The 14,563-nt window shown below is 46.8% G+C and overlaps 1 protein-coding gene across 3 annotated transcripts in view; it reads right to left on the reverse strand.

The window, feature by feature from the left end:
* The window catches only part of LIN9 (lin-9 DREAM MuvB core complex component), a 39,513-nt gene extending 25,769 nt beyond the window's left edge, over positions 1–13,744 (reverse strand). The window contains exons 1-5 of one of the 3 annotated variants that reach the window (XM_075863418.1): positions 13,499–13,744; positions 5,108–5,140; positions 3,627–3,715; positions 2,564–2,668; positions 727–854 (exon numbers count right to left, since the gene is read on the reverse strand). In XM_075863418.1, the coding sequence (XP_075719533.1) occupies positions 727–854; positions 2,564–2,668; positions 3,627–3,715; positions 5,108–5,140; positions 13,499–13,595 (452 nt within the window). In that variant the 5' untranslated portion in view covers positions 13,596–13,744. Of the gene's footprint in view, positions 1–726; positions 858–2,563; positions 2,669–3,626; positions 3,716–5,107; positions 5,141–13,498 lie in introns of all 3 variants that reach the window. The other 2 variants (XM_075863417.1, XM_075863419.1) reach the window with 2 other exon arrangements.
* Positions 13,745–14,563: the final 819 nt, after the last annotated feature.

Genomic DNA, 14,563 nt, shown 5'->3' on the forward strand with positions numbered 1-14,563 from the left:
TTTTCCTGGCTTGTAGAGGGGGGGGGGGGGGTGAGATTCCCTCCCACATTTACAGCAGCTGTGAGTCAGGTTGCTTTGCCTTATTCACCTTGCTGTAATTCTGGGAAGTGCTCCCACTGGTGGCCAACATAGGAAAACATGTCAAATTATTATTTCATTTTTAATACTTTCCACCATGTGTAAGAAAAAAAAAAAAACAAGTAAAAAAATTAAAAATATAATAGAAATCTGTAACTAATTCGCGAAACATTCCCTTTAAGCCAAGATTACGGAATAAAACATGTCAATACATAATACACATGTACAGATGAACGTGTGGTAAGCTCAACATTAAGGACTCATGCACACGACCGTAGCCATGTGCATAGCCGTGATTTTCGGGTCGGCCGGCAGCGGAGTGTCACCCGCAAATCAGAAACCACGGTCGTGTGCATGGCCCCATAGGAATGAATGGGGCCGCAATTCTCCCGTGGATGTTCGGGGGAATTTAGGCCGCAAAAGCACGTTCGTGTGCATGGGGCCTAAATGGGTTGTCCAAAACCTCCATTGAAGTGAATGGGACTGAGCTGCAATACCACACACAACCTGTGGACTGGTGTGGTGCTGTTCCTGTAAGAAAGCAGCCATGTTTTTCTAATCCTGAACAATCCCTTTAAATTTTACGGCTTCCCATGATAAAAAGTTAACACACTAGAATAGACTAAATGATTGTTTGTTGGTACTCACTTGTCAATATTTGAATAAAACCACTCGTATATACACCATTTATGCGCTTTGGGGAGTTTTAATAGATTCCGGAGCCTGTAGCCTATTTTCTGTGACGATTTTTTCACCGGCGTGTTTGTTGTTGTAAACTTCTAGCATAAAAAAGGGTAGCATTTAATTTGGTGTACAGAACAAAAAAAAAACAAAAAGAGAGAAAGCCCCACAAACTGCAAACTAAGACCCTGTTCACATGATTTTTCCTAGGTTTGATGTGCACGCCGAGAAAAGCTGACGTATACGTTAAATGTAGGCGGTGACTGATGCTTATCAGTTGCATCTGTCACGAATAGGTTATTATGGTATTCGATTAACAGATACGTCATGAACTCGTGACCCTTTTCGATAGCGGAAGTTAAAGGCGTTGTCCTGTCCCTAAAAACTGATGGCCTATCCTCAGGATGCAAAGGTGTTGTCAGACGCCGACCCTCCACACGTGCCGTCTCTATCGGCGAAAGCCCTGGATCTAACTGGAAAGACGAAGATGAAATTCTAACCAGGACACTTCCAGGACTCTAACCTCTAAGGCCTCATGCACACGACGGTGCCCGCAATCACGGCCCGCGATTGCAGGCACGGCCGGCCGCCGACTGACAGCCGCATTTTCGGGCCGTGCTCCCATACAAAGTAAGGGAGCTCGGCCCGCAAAATGCAAAAGAACGGACATGTTCCATAATTTCCGGAACATTTCCACGGCACGGATACCCTTCCGTAGTGCTACGGAAAGGTGTCCGCGTTCAATGAAAGTGAATGGGTCCATTTTTGCGGACCGCAGTTGCGGTCCGCAAAAACTGAGGTTTTTTTTACCGTCGTGTGCATGGGGCCTAAATGGGTGAACAGAATCTTTTGTTTACATTTGGCAATTGTTATGCCTTCGATTTCGGTCAATTGACATGGAAAAATATTGAATAGTTTTCTACATTGTGACACTTATCTGAATTTGTGCTTATTTTCTATACGCCATCCTCAGGATAGGCCATCAATACCTAATCGGTCGGGGCCGACTCCCGGAAGCCCCGCCGATCAGCTGTTTATAGTACGAGCGCTGCTTCCCCTTCATTCCTTATCTGTCGTACTTTGAATCGCAGACACAGTTGTAGCGGAGGTTCACAGTATTACAGCATTCTCCTATTGAAGTGAATGGGAGAAGATTGTAATACTGTGAACTGCTGCTATAAGCGAGTACGAGCACATAAGGAATGAAGGGGAAGCAGCGCTGCGGCCCCATCAAAACAGCTGAACGGTGGGGTTACCGTGAGTCAGACCCCGACTGATCGAATATGGACGACCTATCTGGAGTATAGGCCATACATTTTTAGGGACCGGACAACCCCTTTAAATGGATACCATTACAGCCTACAAGTGACAGATGCCACCGTTGGGCATCCACTATTGAAAAGCTTCTGATGTATACGTTTAACGGATGCCTGTGACAGATGCCATACAGTAGCATTAGTTTCCCATAGGCTCCCATGTTAAAACGATGAACTCTGAAACTTAAGGCCAAAACGCGATGTGAACACAGCCTTATGCGGTTATTTTTCATGTCATTGTGCAGCTCTATTCTTGCTGTAAAAAACACTGGAAACCTGACAGATCACGTGTCATTGGGTAACGTCTGAAAAACGGATCAGTCACAACGTCACAATGAATAGCAGCCGTGACGCTAGCGTGAACAGAGCTTCAAGCGGTTCCACTTTGTAAGAAGCTTTGCAGAATACAAGCTGCTGTTTCATCAGTGCTGGACACAGGATCATACATTGCTCCTCAGCGGGGCTGTGTGCGTGTGAATGTGGGTTACCTGTGGTGTCATTGTAGTTTTCTGGTTCCTTTTTGGTGATCTGGTATTTATCTGGAGATCTTCTTCATCACTTATAAGTCTGCTCCTTTTAGAACTCCGCTGCGGCTACAGAAACGACAGCACATTAGGTTGGACAGCAATACAAAGCGAATTGAAAGTCATAGACCTGTTAGAACTTGGCGGGACCCCCAGCTACCCCAAAAGCAAAGTGTCATCTGAGAGTCATCCCCATGGCAGCGTACGTGCTCGTCTTTCTCCATTATAGTCTAAAAGACTTACGGAAACAGAGTAGTGCCAATTATTATACGGCTGACTATCCTATAACTCTGTATTGTGCCGTCGTTCTGTTATTCCTCCGGGAAATGTATGAATAAAGCTTGGGCTACATGGAGACTTTGGCCACGGGACAGGTCAAGCAGCCAAAGATCGCTGCATGCTTTTGTGGGCATCACACAATTAAAGTGAATGTGGACACGTTGTACACCGCAGGATGCCGCAACGGTGACCAAATACTCGCAACAAATCCAAACCTGCAGCAATTCTCGCGACCGTCATTTGCGGCAACCGGCGAGACGCAATGCGGCCACATTCACTTTGGGAGCGTGCGATGAATGCAGGGGGACAGCATTCTTAGGCTGAACGACCTGTGTCCTGGCCGAAGTCGTCGTGTAGCCCTAGCCTGAATTGACAACTGGATGTTACCAGTTGGGGGGGGGATCCCTCTACGCTCACACTGTTCAGTTCCGACAGTGTGTGTAGGTTTACACAATATTGATAAAGGGAATGCCAACCCAGTGGTCAATTTATTCATTCATTTCCAGGAGGAACAACAGAGTAACATCAAAACGAGCTGTAAGAAAAGATGCTCAAGAATTGCGCTGCTTAGAGATTATATAGATGTTTGATCAGTCTGATGCCAAAGTGGCGAATTGGTGAGGGGGGGGGGGGGCCCTGGTAAAAGTCAGAAATGTCCTAAATCTTCGGTCAGCAACTCCCAGCATGCCGATAGCAGCCAATGCTCACAATGCTAAAAAACAAACCTGACAAGATGGTGACTACTCACCAGGTCCGTGACCGGGCTGTTCCCACCTTTCCAGCTCAGTGTTTTTTGAGGGGAGAACTTTTCATTCCACGTATTTAATAAACTTCCTTCTGTGTAAGAATAAAACCAAGCAGTGGGTTAATTTTCCAGGAGAGTCACATCCTCATCTCGAGCGAATAGTCATGAAACAACATTTTCACTGCACATTTTTGTAAAACGACATTTAAAGCAGAGCTTCACTATAAAGCATGGCCAACTGCATAACGTAAATCTATATATAACATTCACAGGCTTTGCTTATTTTATACTTAAATGATGATCCAAAACATTCTCCAGTCACACACAAAGCAGCATTTACAATTTTGTTGGTTTCATCTTAAAGAAGTAGGGAGAGGCAAGTGGCGCACGTCGGCACAGTCTGAATAGGCGTGGGAGTTCTTGTCCATATATTGTCACGGATTATGTGGCCATGTGATAAAGTTATCCGACTATGTTGTCCACGGTCAGCAAGCTCCGGCGTAACGGAGCCCTAGCGCAGATGTGAACGAAGCCTGTGTGTGTTTTTACAGAGCATGCTATGCTGTACTGCATTCTAGGAGATGTGATGTTTACACTGATATAGTAATTGATTTATACTCCTCCCATGTAGACAAACCATAGTGTAGAGTAGTATAGGGACTTAACAGTGTACTGAATGCAGCTCTGGATGTTACTAGAGAACAGTACAAGTTGGAACTCAGGATCAGTATTAGTTAAACAAAGCATGTGCAAATGTTTTTAGGGGGAAGCGGAGGGAGGAAGCTATCTGATGCCTCTGCACAGTGAGAGGGAGCATCCCGACACTGGCATTTTCTGCTAGTAAGAACTGTGAGAGGGAGGAGCCTCTGGGTGACCAAACAATCAGCTCCATGAGGACCAATATGGGTGACGATGGTGACAGACAGCTACTTCCTGTCCTAGAAATTGCGCAGTTCAGCTGTTCCTGCTTTAAACTAACCTAAACATTTCCTCTTGGCTAAAGGTACGCTGTAATAAATCACACACAAAGGAGACTTAAAAAGATCTGTAATGATCAGATTATTAAATACAAATGTAACCTCTCCAAAAGTCCACCTCTTTATACAGAGTCATATCAGAAGTATATTGGTCTCTTGTTTGGGAGGACCACCCCTCTAGACGACCCTTTTCAATGCAATTCTGGGTGGTCGTCTCAAAGACTTTTTCCGGTATAATCTAGAGAACCAAAAACGGCTGAGACTGATGGAAATCTCCCCCACTGGTTACAACGCTCATCAATCATGCTCCAACTAAATGCTGCAACTATAGGGTTTGCTTTACGGCACATGAATTGGGTGATGGAAAAAGAAAAGGTGAAATGTCCTACAATAGGAAAATCATTCAATATCTATTTATTTTGTTGCCGATTGCAAAACATATTGGGATTCTCATCATATCTGGAGGAGAACCTGAATGTGTATGGGGGCGCCACAGGGGGCTCTTACCTTTCAGACTGACCAGCGCCTTCGCGGAAGAATCTAAAAAGACAAAAATCAGAATGAGATCGAGGTCACTGCTGCAGGAGTCTTCACTAATGGCCTGTTCACATTAGCGTTGGCCTCCCGTTTAGCTTTCCATTCATGTGTCCCGTCAGATCGTTTCTGTTTGCAACACCATCGATTTCAATGGTGTTTTTTTGGTTTCCGTTTGCCTCCCTTCCGATAGGTTACTTTTTTTATTTTTATTTTAAACAATAGCGCAGCACGCAATGTTTACAGGGCATTACAATGACACAGTAAAAAAAAGTAATACTGGCTCCAAAATCATCGAGTAACCTAACTAGAAATCGAATGCATGTGTGACAATATAGGGAGACTTAACGGCGGCCATAGACCAAGTACGAGCCCAGACAGCACCAACACCAGGCGCGATTTACTTCATTTCACTAGCGCAGAGAGGACCAGCGGCGGCAAGACATCTCTGGTGCCTCTTATCTCCCAAGAAAAGAATAGGATAAGCCTGGCAGAATCCAGATTGGGTGAGGCTCGTATGGGGCCAGGGACATTAGGAGGTTTGTGGACACCGCATGTACAGGTTCGTCTTCAGTTTTCAGTGCAGTTAATTGAAATCTACTGCTCCCAGTTATCAGCCAGTCCAAGTGCTCTGAGAATACAATCAAAATTGAAAGGGCTATTGCGGCAAAAAATTAGAGCTTCCCATAATAATTATTCACATGGAAGTTCCCAGGACTCTCTAATGCATTACTTGGACCTGATGTTAGGAAAGTAGTGGCCCAAATATGTTTCAGTCTTTACTTGTACTTGCAACGCAGGCCGCGGCCTGTGGGCGACACAAGCTTCTCTCCATGCTCCAGAGCGGAAATCCTTTAGGCCCTGTTCACACAGTTTTTTTTGCAGGCAGAAAAACACCTCAAAATTCCTTCAGGAATTTTAAGGCAGATTTTGCCCTGCCTGCACTTACTTTGCCGCATTTTTCGGCCGCAGCCATTGAGCGCCCCAGGCAAAAAGGCGTGAAAAATGCTTCCTCTGCCTCCCATTGATTTCAATGGGAGGTTAGAGACGGAACCGCGGGAAGAAAGAGAACGTCGCTTTTTTTTTTTTTTCAGGTGAACATTTTTTCCCTCCCATTGAATTCTGGAGGAGACGATTTCATATGTATTTTGGCGCAGTTTCTGCATCAAAAAACAGCGCCAAAAAAACTGTGTGAACTGGGCCTTAATGAAGAACTCCACTTTTGGACATTATACAACATTAAATATGTAAATTGTTAAAAAAGAATAGTTTATATATAAATGAGGACCCAGCAGTAAAGCAGCTGCAAGCTTAAAGGGTAGTTCACAGAGCGTTTTTTTGGCGCCGATTTTGATATGTAAACCGCATTGTAAAACGCCCCCTATTTATTTCAACGGAAAGCAGCGGCGTTTTCTTCCCGGGCGGCTTTTGACAGCTTGTGGCAAAAAAAGTGGCACTCTCTTTCTGCAGCGCTCGTCTTTTTTTTTGCTGCCTTTTTTAAACAAGCTTTTTGCATTAGAATTAAAATAAAATAACTACTATTATTTTAGTCATTTAACTACTTTTGGAAAACTGGTAATGGGGTTATAGACAACTCCTGTCCATACGAACTTTAAGAGATTATGGAGGTCTCAGAGGGGTGTCCAGTACTTAGTACCCCCCATCTACGAGCCAGATCAGAGGACCACCCTGTAAGAGAAGCCCCTGCTATGGTGGACGTGAACCGTCTGTACATTACAAGGGCGGACACTTATCTGAATGGCCGCCATGTAATATTACATTTCCTCTACAGTGGCCACTGCAGGGGTAATGTCTGGCTAGCCGCGGCCTTCCTTGCCGGAATCAGCTGTTTGCAGCGGGTGCCAAGAGCAGAACACGCGGAGTTCAGCGGATCACTGTGGCGGCTCCACTCAAAAGTTGTCTGAAATTTAAAAAAAACGTCTGCTTTCTCTTGCTCAGGGACAGTTTGTAGTATTGAAGCTCATTCCTATTCAAATGACTAAAGCTCAGCTGCAATACCAGACACAGCCTACAGACAAAAGTGGCGCTGTTTTTGGAAGAGCTTATTAAAACACTCGTAAAACTTTCAAAGATGTGTCACAAAATATTCATGCAAAGGAAAGTGCTGTCAGAAGCAAATTAACCCGAAATGAGCCAAAATTGGCCCATCTGTCAACTTAATATGCAGTTCCACTCTGTTCATATTTTTGATTGGTTTCGTAATCCATACAATATTAACCACTCAATTATTCCACACATCCCCAACATACCAAAAAAGGAAAGAACAGAAAAAAAAACCATATACTACAACCCCCACCATCCTGCACTAAAAGAAAAAAAAAAAATGGAGAAGAAGAGTAACCACATCACTAATTCTTACATAACCCGCTGTTCTTATGTCCAGATCTTTATACTTTTTCATATAGTAACACACGACTGACATATTTAACCCATTCTTGACTCGTGGGACATTCAGACACAATCCATTTCCGGAGTATCGTCTTCCTTGCATAGTACGGGAATTGCATTACAACTTCTCTTCTTCCCTTTGGATCCCCCCCCCCCCCCCAGGACTTCCTAACTAATTTTTGGGTCTAAAAGGAGAGCGACCCCACATATTTAATCTATGTTAGGCCTCATGGACACTTCCGTTGCCCGTCGTACGGCCGCTAATGACGAATCTGTGAAACACGGACCGCACGCGGATGGCTTCCGTGTGCAGTCCGTTGTTTCAACAGACAAAATTAATGGAATGGCCGAGACTGCTCCATCAAAAACGAAAATGGAGTAGGATCTGTCCTATTTTTGTCGAAAAGGCTGCACGGTTCCGTTAAAACAACGGATGTGTGCATGGCCCAATAGAAATGAATGTGTCAGGGTGCTATACGCTAAAAAAACAGATAGCACCCTGAAGAAAATAACGGAAGTGGGCACGAGGCCTTAGACAATCTCTTGCCAAAATCCCATTATACGAGAGCAACGCCATAACATATGATATATATCACCAATACCCCCCCCCCCCCCCCAAGAACTTTGGATGCAATAGACGTCTATTTCTATCAATCCATGGTAGTCTATGTGGCGAGAGATCGGCCCAGATGAGGATATATACCCGACAACCTTCCTGATGAACTAGGCGTATAGGTGCGGAAGGTTATACTCTGTATATTACTCCCATTGGTCACAGCAGGTGTTATAGTATTATTAATCAATACCTTAGAGAATTTGGATAATCTGTCCTACTTTCCAAGGATTTTAGGCTACATGGGCCAATACGCTGCGGAAAGGTCCGCAGCGTATCTGACCCAGAACCGGCAGGGAATTACACCTGAAAATTGTTTTTTTTATATACACTTGTCGGAAAGGCAAAATACATTTTAAAATCCGCACCGCAGGTCAATTTACACGCGGAAAAATTCTGCAACGTGTAGCTGAGATTAATTGAGATCTCATTGACTTTGCTGGTCCTGTATTATGCTGCGGATGCGCCAGACAAATGGGCACGTAATACACATCGTGTGCGGGGGGCCTTAATGGACATTTGTCACAGGTCCTCAAATTTACATCACTAACTTTACCCAATGCGTCCTTCAATTGAATGTACCAAAATATTGAGATCAACCTGAACGTGGACACGTGTATGAGGTTGTCCTGCTCTCGGCAGCGATGGTATAGATTATAGGATCTCCCATATACCAGAAAGAAAATAAATGCTGGACATTACTGGATAATAAGGTCTCAGGAAGGGGGTAAATAATGAGGGGAGGTCAGAGGGATGTCAGTCTGGATCAGGGCCGTCCTAGTGCTGAACGGACAGCAGCGGAACAAAAGCACACAAAAAAAGCGGCGTCTCCAAACCCGGCTAAATCTGCAGCGCTATATACTGTACATGTCACAGTGCCACCCCCTCCACAAACCCAAACAGAAGCACCAGTCTAGCACCTCAGGCAGCGGTGACAATGACAGCCCCTCTGACCCCGGGGAGGGATATTTCAGGTTCAGCAGATGGGAGGGCTATTCATACCAGGGGAGGGGAACAGCTGGGGAAAGAGAAAGGGGGGCTTGATGACTTGAAGACTCTGGGATAAACCACTCCGCCCCGTGCGTCAGGAATGACCGCTACAAGGCTTGGTTTACACACTACAACTCTGAACATCCAGTCTGAAGCGAACGATGCCCGATCCTGTTCTATCATTACTCAGAGGTTGCGGTGACGCAACGACCAGACCCGTCATGTCCCATAACAACATTTTAAACCTGTCAGACCAATTTTAATTGTGCTGGCGGCGCCGATCATTGATCATAAACAGTCGCAGCAGATCATTTACACACAGCGATCGCTCATTGAGGGCACAGGGGAAATAAAAAAAAATTTTTTTTTTTAAAGGTCTGTTATGACGTATTGGGGGTCAGTGCCAACCCAAACCTATAGTCTGCCCAGATCATCTGAAATTCTGCCATTGGGCAACGTCTACATGGAGTTTTATGTTCTCCCTGTGGTGATTTGGGTTTTGAGACCCAATGGCGAGAGGACGTGATGACCATCTCTGTACAGCGCTGCGGAATAGGTTGGCGCTATATAAGCCACAGAAGTAAATAAATTAGAAGTCAGTTTTTTACAATTCGTCGGCCATAAAATACAATGAGAGAAACACGAGGGAAAACGTTCAGTGTGTGAATATTACAAATAGAATAGAAATGCAAAATTATTTTTTTTTCTAACACTTTAGGGTCAGTTCACACTGAGATTTTGGTGCTGATTTTAATGTGGAAACTGCGTTGGAATGAGCACCAAAAAATGTCTGAAAAAAAAACCCCCATTGATTTCAATGGGGGGGGGGGGGGGGGAGGGGTAGAGGCGTTTTTATTTCCCGGGCATCTTTTGGGTGTTCGCGGGGAAAAAAAAAAACAAAAAAAAAAAAAACACGGCATGTTCTTTCTTGCCGCGGTTTCTGTCTCTGACCTCCCATTGAAGTTAACGGGAGACAAAAGAAACCAATGGCGCTAGTTTGTGAGCGTTTTCTTGCATCGTGTTTTGCATTAGTGAATGACCGTGGGCAAATTCAGCGGAAAAAAGCGTCAAAACGATACTGGCAGTTCAAAACCTGCCTTAAAATTCTGCTTGAAAAAGACTCCGTGTGAACTAGGCCTAAGGGTATGTCCACACGCTGCGTTTTCAGCTGTATTTCAGGGAATAAACGTCTTGAAATACACCTGAAAAACCGCTAGCTAAACGCCTACAAAAAAGTGTCGCTCAGACTTTAAAAAAACGGGGCGTAAAGAGGAGCACGTCACTTTTTCATGGAAAAAAAGATCCAAAAACTACTGAAAAAAAAACGTTTTCAGCTTCTGAAGCATCTGAAAATCAGGGGTTGTTTTCTCTGAAAACATCTCCATAATTTTCAGAGGTTTTTGACTTTGTGTGTGAACTAGGCCTTACTCAAGTAACAAAAAATGGCAGAAAAAATATAAAAAATAAGCTGCCCTGTGTGAAAGGAATACACAAAAAGCAAAACTAATTGAATCGGACGGTCTAAAAAGGGGCATTTTGTGCATTCTGTGTACAGCGCTGTGGAATATGTTGGCGCTATATAAATAAAACAGGCAATAAGCGCAGAGTAGACACACGGTTCCCCCTATAGATATTACATTTCCAGCTGTGTTGGGGGTGCAGAGGTTGCAGTCACGACAAGATCTCCAGTGCCCCCCCCCCCTGCCACGTTAGAGAACAGCAGCGTAATAAGATCTACTCCATGTATTGACATGCCAGTGCTGAGGACTAGAACAGAACATGCATCAGGTCCCCGGCCCCACACCTCCGATTTACAGTGCAAGCATCTCATCCTCCTCCTCCTCTGACTGTGGAGGGTCCATTACATCAGCTCGGGGGTCCCACCGATCATACAGTATTAGTTGTGGCTCTTGAGCACCTCCTGTCGCCCACTGCAGTTTAGATAATTTTCTATTGATGTCTACAGGGGAGACCAGCGCTGATCCCCAAGTATTTACATGATCAGTAAAGGGAGGATAAATCTTTATTTTGGGGTATGAAAAGTTCTAGGTAAAAGGGGACAAGCCCTTGTTTGTGTTTATCATTTATGGGGCACAAACTGGAATCTTTTTTTTTGAGACAAATACATGGGTGCCGGATTGATCGATCATCAGTATGTGGGCGGAGGAGCGGTCATCAGTATGTGGGCACAGGATCGATCGATCATCAGTATGTGGGCGCAGGAGCGGTCATCAGTATGTGGGCACAGGATCGATCGATCATCAGTATGTGGGCGCAGGATCGATCGATCAGTATGTGGGCGCAGGAGCGGTCATCAGTATGTGGGAACAGAATCGATCGATCATCAGTATGTGGGCGCAGGAGCGGTCATCAGTATGTGGGAACAGAATCGATCGATCATCAGTATGTGGGCTCAGAATCGATCGATCATCAGTACGTGGGCTCAGGAGCGATGATCGATCATCAGTACGTGGGCTCAGGAGCGATGATCGATCATCAGTACGTGGGCTCAGGAGCGATGATCGATCATCAGTACGTGGGCGCAGGAGCGATGATCGATCATCAGTACGTGGGCGCAGGAGCGATGATCGATCATCAGTACGTGGGCGCAGGAGCGATGATCGATCATCAGTACGTGGGCGCAGGAGCGATGATCGATCATCAGTACGTGGGCGCAGGAGCGATGATCGATCATCAGTACGTGGGCGCAGGAGCGATGATCGATCATCAGTACGTGGGCGCAGGAGCGATGATCGATCATCAGTACGTGAGCGCAGGAGCGATGATCGATCAGTATGTGGGCGCAGGAGCGATGATCGATCAGTATGTGGGCGCAGGAGCGATGATCGATCATCAGTATGTGGGCGCAGGAGCGATGATCGATCATCAGTATGTGGGCGCAGGAGCGATGATCGATCATCAGTATGTGGGCGCAGGAGCGGTCATCAATATGTGGGCGCAGGAGCGGTCATCAGTATGTGGGCGCAGGAGCGGTCATCAGTATGTGGGCGCAGGAGCGGTCATCAGTATGTGGGCGCAGGAGCGGTCATCAGTATGTGGGCGCAGGAGCGGTCATCAGTATGTGGGCGCAGGAGCGGTCATCAGTATGTGGGCGCAGGAGCGGTCATCAGTATGTGGGCGCAGGAGCGGTCATCAGTATGTGGGCGCAGGAGCGGTCATCAGTATGTGAGCGCAGGAGCGGTCATCAGTATGTGGGCGCAGGAGCGGTCATCAGTATGTGGGCGCAGGAGCGGTCATCAGTATGTGGGCGCAGGAGCGGTCATCAGTATGTGGGCGCAGGAGCGGTCATCAGTATGTGGGCGCAGGAGCGGTCATCAGTATGTGGGCGCAGGAGCGGTCATCAGTATGTGGGCGCAGGAGCGGTCATCAGTATGTGGGCGCAGGAGCGGTCATCAGTATGTGGGCGCAGGAGCGGTCATCAGTATGTGGGCGCAGGAGCGGTCATCAGTATGTGGGCGCAGGAGCGGTCATCAGTATGTGGGCGCAGGAGCGGTCATCAGTATGTGGGCGCAGGAGCGGTCATCAGTATGTGGGCGCAGGAGCGGTCATCAGTATGTGGGCGCAGGAGCGGTCATCAGTATGTGGGCGCAGGATTCCCAGGGGTAATTAAGTGCCCTTATTAGAACACTATACTCATGCTGGCTGTAGGTTTATTCATGGGGTTCACAGGAGTCTGCCATTCAGGAGCAGGGGAAAGTTGGGTGCTGTTACTTGTCTTTCGGAGGCTGCCCTCTGCCCCAGCCTTCACAGACCCCCGAGTTATATTCTCCCTCAGTCCTGTATTACTAGGCAGAACACCAGAAAAGCTGAGTGACTACATTGGGGGAGCGGTAGTGGCGGCCATATTTGTTGTCACCCAGCTTTCCCAGATAAAGATAATTAAGGAAAAGTTGAATTATTATTTTAAAGCATTTGACACAAGACGACGACTCAGAGACCTCGATATAGCGGGGGTCTTTTTATTATGGGGTTGTGCGTGTTTTGAGGGTCGTTGTGTGTTTACATAGTCAGAAAATGGGAACAAGTCCCTTTTGAGGTCTCCACACCCCAATAATGAGGTAAAATAAGCGGTTTTGGGGGTCTCTCAAGTGTCCACGTAAATAAGTCAGTTAATGGGGTGCTGGACTCCCCAGTGTGTGAGACCCCCGCTCTCCACCTATAGTTCACCACTACAGCGCCCCCTACTGCCGGGAGTTGTAGACGACGAGGTGACAGAACCGCCACTGCGCCGGGGGCCCTAGTCTCTCAGTGACAGGAGCCGGGTCCTTCCCCCGGGCGGTGGCGGCTGCAGCTCCGGTTTCTCGCCTCATCTGTCACTCTCTCTCGCTTACCCTCCACGTCCGCCAGGTCCGGGCCCTGCACGTCATCGTCGTCCTCCCCCTCAGCTCCGGGAGCCGCGGGGGGCCGGGCCGTCTTCAATCTCTTCATGTTGCCGAGTCACGGGCAGGACGAGCCTCCGTTGGGTTTGAACTCCCCTCTCTGCGCCGCCATTCGCGATCCCGCTCGCGTTGCTGGGCGAGAACGTGACGTCACCACAAACACACGACGCGGCGAACGTGCGCGCTCCAGTACGCGCATTCGTGCGTGTGATCCTGAGACGCGTGAAAGTGGGTTGCTTCACGCATGCGTGTTAAGTCGAGACGCACAGTGTACGGCGCTGTGGTGCAGATGATTAGGGAGATATTATAACGCAGCGTCAATATATTATTACCGTATTCTCTGTTTATTTTATTTATTAAAATTGCAGCGTTCAAAAGGCGCCGCTGATCGTTTTTTTCCCCGTTTACAAATACTAACCACACTCCAATAAGGGTATGTTCACACGCACTAATTACGGACGTAATTCGGGCGTTTTTGCCCCGAATTACGTCCGAAAAATGCGCCTCGATAGCGTTGACAAACATCTGCCCATTGAAAGCAATGGGCTGACGTTTGTCTGTTCACACGAGGCGTATATTTACGCGCCGCTGTCAAATGACGGCGCGTAAATAGACGCCCGCGTCAAAGAAGTGACCTGTGACTTCTTTGGGCGTAATTGGAGCCGTTACTCATTGACTCCAATGAATAGCAGCGCCAATTACGTCCGTAATGGACGCGGCGTTCAAGCGCCTGCACATGCCGCTACGGCTGAAATGACGGGGCTGTTTTCTCCTGAAAACAGCCCCGTAATTTCGGCCATTACGGACGCTGTTGTGTGAACATACCCTAACAACCACCAGAGCGTCCCATAGACAGACAGCGCTTCCATTAACCCCTTCCCTCCTTGGCCACTTTTGACCTTCCTGACAGAGCCTCATTTTTCAAATCTGACACGTTTCACTTTATGTGGTAATAACTCCGGAATGCTTTCACCTATCCAAGCGATTCTGAGATTGTTTTCTTGTGACACATTGCAC

The sequence above is a fragment of the Rhinoderma darwinii genome, chromosome 4, assembly GCF_050947455.1.
Source record: "Rhinoderma darwinii isolate aRhiDar2 chromosome 4, aRhiDar2.hap1, whole genome shotgun sequence".
NCBI classification, from domain to species: domain Eukaryota; kingdom Metazoa; phylum Chordata; class Amphibia; order Anura; family Rhinodermatidae; genus Rhinoderma; species Rhinoderma darwinii.